The 4096-nt window shown below is 42.9% G+C and overlaps 1 protein-coding gene across 1 annotated transcript; it reads right to left on the bottom strand.

The window, feature by feature from the left end:
- Nucleotides 1–667: 667 nt before the first annotated feature.
- LOC126402274 (keratin, type I cytoskeletal 18-like) lies at nucleotides 668–4096 on the bottom strand. The gene is made up of 7 exons (XM_050064097.1): nucleotides 3530–4096; nucleotides 2721–2803; nucleotides 2486–2642; nucleotides 1944–2108; nucleotides 1708–1833; nucleotides 1255–1478; nucleotides 668–855 (listed from the first exon to the last, which is right to left on the bottom strand). Exons 1-7 carry the CDS (start codon nucleotides 3947–3949, stop codon nucleotides 726–728), a joined length of 1305 nt encoding a protein of 434 aa, XP_049920054.1. The 5' UTR covers nucleotides 3950–4096; the 3' UTR covers nucleotides 668–725.

The raw sequence follows: 4096 nt of genomic DNA, 5'->3' as shown, positions 1-4096 counted from the left end.
CACATGCGAACAGGAGGAGCTGAAGAATGAACCGCCCATGTAGGCCTACTGATTAGTGGATGACCTGTTCTAACTCCTGAGCCACAGCTACCCCAAAGCTAAGCTAACTGCTTACTGTAGCTTCATATATTACGTAGAGGCACAAGAGTGGTATGAATCCTCTCATCTAATGTTCAAAACAGAAGCAAATAAGCATATTTGCCAAAAATACAGGCTAGGCTATGGTCCTGTTAAAGAATCAAAGGTCCAGTCTGTAGGATTGGTGGCACCTTGTGGTAAGGTGTGCCAAGCATATAGGAGAACTACAGAGGCAAATGTGAAATGTGACTGGCCCTATCTAGAGCCAGTGTTTGATTTGTCTGTTCTGTGCTTCTGTAAAAACAATATGGTGGACTCCGTGGAAGGGAACCTGCTCCGTATTTAGATATGAATAGCTTATTCATTGGTAACAAAAACCCAGAAAGTCTTAATTTTAGGTGATAATAAACTCATGGAAACACAGTTAAACATAGTGTGCCAGTAGATACCCCTAAATCCTACACACTGGAAATTTCAATGCATAATTTATGTCTAATATTCAGCAGATAGGCTATGAATGCATAACTGTTTTTGTAATGATTGTCTGGCTCCTTAACACAAAGTTAAAAAACAGTCACAGGCATGACGGTACACTTTTTGTTGTTCATTTTATTTTTGTTACAAAGGGTTTTTCCTGCCCTTGGTTTTTAATTAATAGCCAGCTTTTCACTGGATTTGACGTCCTTGCTCTCTGACACCACTTTGCCATCCACCAGAGTCTGAGTGACTGTCACCACTTTGGTCTGGACTGTCTTCGAATCAACTGCATCCTCTAGTCTGGAAAAATGAACAAGAAGAGAAAAGACAAGGTTAATATGAGTCAGACTACAGTTAGTCCTTGATTATACACTGGAATTATTTTTGGCATGAAATACACTAAATTGTGTCTTGAAGTGATCTTGTAACCACGTGCTGAAATTCAGCAGTTGAAATGAAAATGATGCAAGAGTATTGTATTGACACAGGCGCGCTACTTTTACTTTCCATATCAATGTCACGTCATGTTTGCATGACGCTAATTTGAATCAAATTTGCAAAAGCCTGAGATGAACAAAGCTGTAATATCATTCAGCTCACAATGCAGAGCTTTGAATGTCTGGCGCTCAGCATGCTGCATTTTTACAAGCAGCTTTTTAGCCTTAACCTAAACTTCTGGCCTTGTCTCCTCATACTTACCTCAAGTCTGCCTCTCCGTCCAGCAGCCTCCTGTACTCGGCGATCTCTGCCTCCAGTTTCACCTTGATGTTGAGCAGGTGTTCATACTCTCTTGTGTTGTGCTGGATGTCTGTGCGGATCTGACTGAGCTCCTCCTGCAGCTTCAGGATGATGGCGTTGTATTTCTCCATCTCCATGTTGTAACGCATCTCGATGTCACGCAAGGTTGCCTCCAGGGATGCTTTCTGCAAAGAGGCGAAGAAAGAGTTTGATTACCCATGTGACTGATGCAGAAGAGAAACAATATGACTTTTCTTGGCTTTCTTGACAAGAGTTGGATGAAAAGGTTGTCATATCTGTAAATGTGAAATGTTTGTAGTGTAAAGGATGCTGATAAAGGCTTCAATCTGAAATCAGTGGTGAGGCTATGAGAGTTTATGTTGCACCACTGTAAAGCAGCACACATGTTCTTACCAGACTTAACGCAGACTGCAGTTCAATGTCCAGGTGCTGATACCTCCTCCTAGTTTCAGACATCACAGTCGTGGCTTCCTTCAGAGCTGTTGTGCTCTCAGTCACTTGGACCTGCACCTCTGTGATCTGGATACAAGAAAAAAAATACATACAGTAGGCTACATAGATAAGGTACTTAGGAAACACAACAGTCGACCAAAACATGCGTTTGACGAATATCGACATTGACGAATTACCTGAGATTCATGCCATGCTTTGAGCTCCTCCTGGTTCTTCAGTGCTATCTTCTCATACTTAGCCCTCATCTCCTCCATGATCCTGGCCAGGTCTTGTCCTTTAGGAGCATCGACATCCACATGGACGCCAAACTGACTTATCTGGGCTCGCAACTCAGCAACATCCTGTTGAGGGGGAAATAGACAGGGAGTGATTTCCTGAGCTAGGTTAGTGAGGTTATCCTGTGCAAAGAGGTTCAGAGATAAAGTGATTGCCATGATGGTGGGTATTTACAGTAGTCTTGTGATTGCTGAATAGGTTTTTCTCTTTGAATTACTATCCCATTGTAAGCCATGTTTCCATTCAACTGTCAAAAAATTTGAAGCAATCCATCAACATCAGCTGGTTTAGACTGAATAAACTGGGCTCGGCAAAGAAGTTGGTGATATAGTCTATGCTGTATGCATGGCTGCTTTATCGAATATTTTGGTTTCCATACAGCTTAGAATTAGGCCTGATGCCATTGTCTTCATACAGATAATTTCTGACCATTGTCCCTCACCGTCTGATGGGTCTTCTTCAGGCTGATCAACTCTTCCCTCAGCGACTCAATATCGCTCTCCATGTGCAAGCGAATTACGTTGGTGTCATCCAGGAGCTTCCTCAGTCCGGCCACATCAGCCTCCACCGTCTGACGCATGGACAACTCATATTCCATCCTAATGAAACATTATGTCAGATATGTTCATTTGGGAAGGAGAGCCTTTTGCATTTTGTATACAAAGATGAACACTCACTTGACTCTGAAGTCATCTGAAGCCAGTCTTGCATTGTCAAGCTGGATAGCAAGCTGTGCATTGCCCTTGTGCATGTCAAATATCTGAAAGAAATTAAATAGTTTTTGTCACTTTCAGTGTGTAAAATACAGACTGTATATGGCACTCAGTGTTTTCTGTTCTCCCACAGTCAATTTGATGGACGGCAGACTGTAATTTTCCCTTTGATATATTTTGCAGATAAAAGAACTGCCTTTGATAACACGCTGTAGGTCATAAAAAAACAGAGCAGGTTATCTTTCAGAGCCCTGACATGGAGGTAAAGATAAGAGTCAGACTACAGGTAATAAATAGGAGAGATACATAACCACTTTGGAGAGCAGGAGGTATGATGATAAAAAAGTGTCTCAGCTTGGAATGACTTTTGTCCCACCATTATGTGACGTTTACAAGGGAAGGAAAGTGGACTGAGATCTTGGTCGAGAGTTATTTTAAAAAAACACAATTTAGTAATAGTTTGTAGTAGCTACCTCACCCAGTACCATATCAGAAAAATATTTTGTGCACCAGTGTGAAACCTTATATTCATGCTATATGACCATTTCTTTCACTTGAAGACACTGCAGAGTCTACAAAGCCGGAGCGCTGAAGGAGACCCAGATTTATCACTCCGCCATCTTTTTTATGCACTTCCTTTTCATGTTTTGGCATTATGTTGTAAAATACTATGATATAAAGAAATCTTTCTACTTTCTTTTTTTTGTTTTCCATTAAGTGACGAGACTAAACAAGACACATTATTATTAAGACTCATTGATTGATTGACTCACCTTGGCTCTCAGATCCTCGATGATGGCCTCGTACTTGCTGTAGTCCTTTCCCTCCAAGGGGCCTCTCTTTTCAATGGCCTCTCTGATCTTGATCTCCAGATGGCTGTTGGCCTTCTCCAGACTTCTCACAGTCTCCAGGTAGCTTGCCAGGCGGTCATTCAGGTGCTGCATGGTTGTCTTCTCGTTTGTGATGGCAAGGGACCCAGAAGTGGACCCAGAGGACAGGGACTGGTAGTCATACCCACCCCCGATGCCGCTGCCAACCCGCACGCCATAAGCAGTTGAGATCCTGGTCCCATGGCCACCTGCTCCTCCGCTGACACTGTGGGCATAGGCTCTATCCATCTGTAGAGGTCTGTGAATTGGTGTTGAATGGCCACCAAGAATTTGAGAACTCTGGCGTCTAATCAGGGGCTCCATTGCTGAAAGTAGTGTGCTGATCAATCAGAGGAAGAAGCGGTGCGTCCTGGCACAGAAGGGGTCGGCAGCCGAGAGTGAAGAAGGGAGAAGAGTCCTCAGGTCTTATATATCACTCTGAAAGATAATATCCCTCCCTGCCACTCGTCT

Source organism: Epinephelus moara, chromosome 16 (assembly GCF_006386435.1).
Source record: "Epinephelus moara isolate mb chromosome 16, YSFRI_EMoa_1.0, whole genome shotgun sequence".
Lineage (NCBI taxonomy): Eukaryota > Metazoa > Chordata > Actinopteri > Perciformes > Serranidae > Epinephelus > Epinephelus moara.
Note: the sequence above shows the minus strand (reverse complement) of the source record. Positions and strands in the feature narration are given on the sequence as shown.

What these genes read in the sequence shown, in the direction of transcription:
- LOC126402274 (XM_050064097.1), bottom strand. Translation starts at nt 3,949, where the DNA reads ATGGAGCCCCTGATTAGACGCCAGAGTTCTCAAATTCTTGGTGGCCAT. An exon ending in TGAAGAAGACCCATCAGACG is followed by an intron (nt 2,109 to 2,485) that starts GTGAGGGACAAT and finishes CCCCCTCAACAG; the next exon opens with GATGTTGCTGAGTTGCGAGC. An exon ending in TGCAGTCTGCGTTAAGTCTG is followed by an intron (nt 1,479 to 1,707) that starts GTAAGAACATGT and finishes GCCTCTTTGCAG; the next exon opens with AAAGCATCCCTGGAGGCAAC.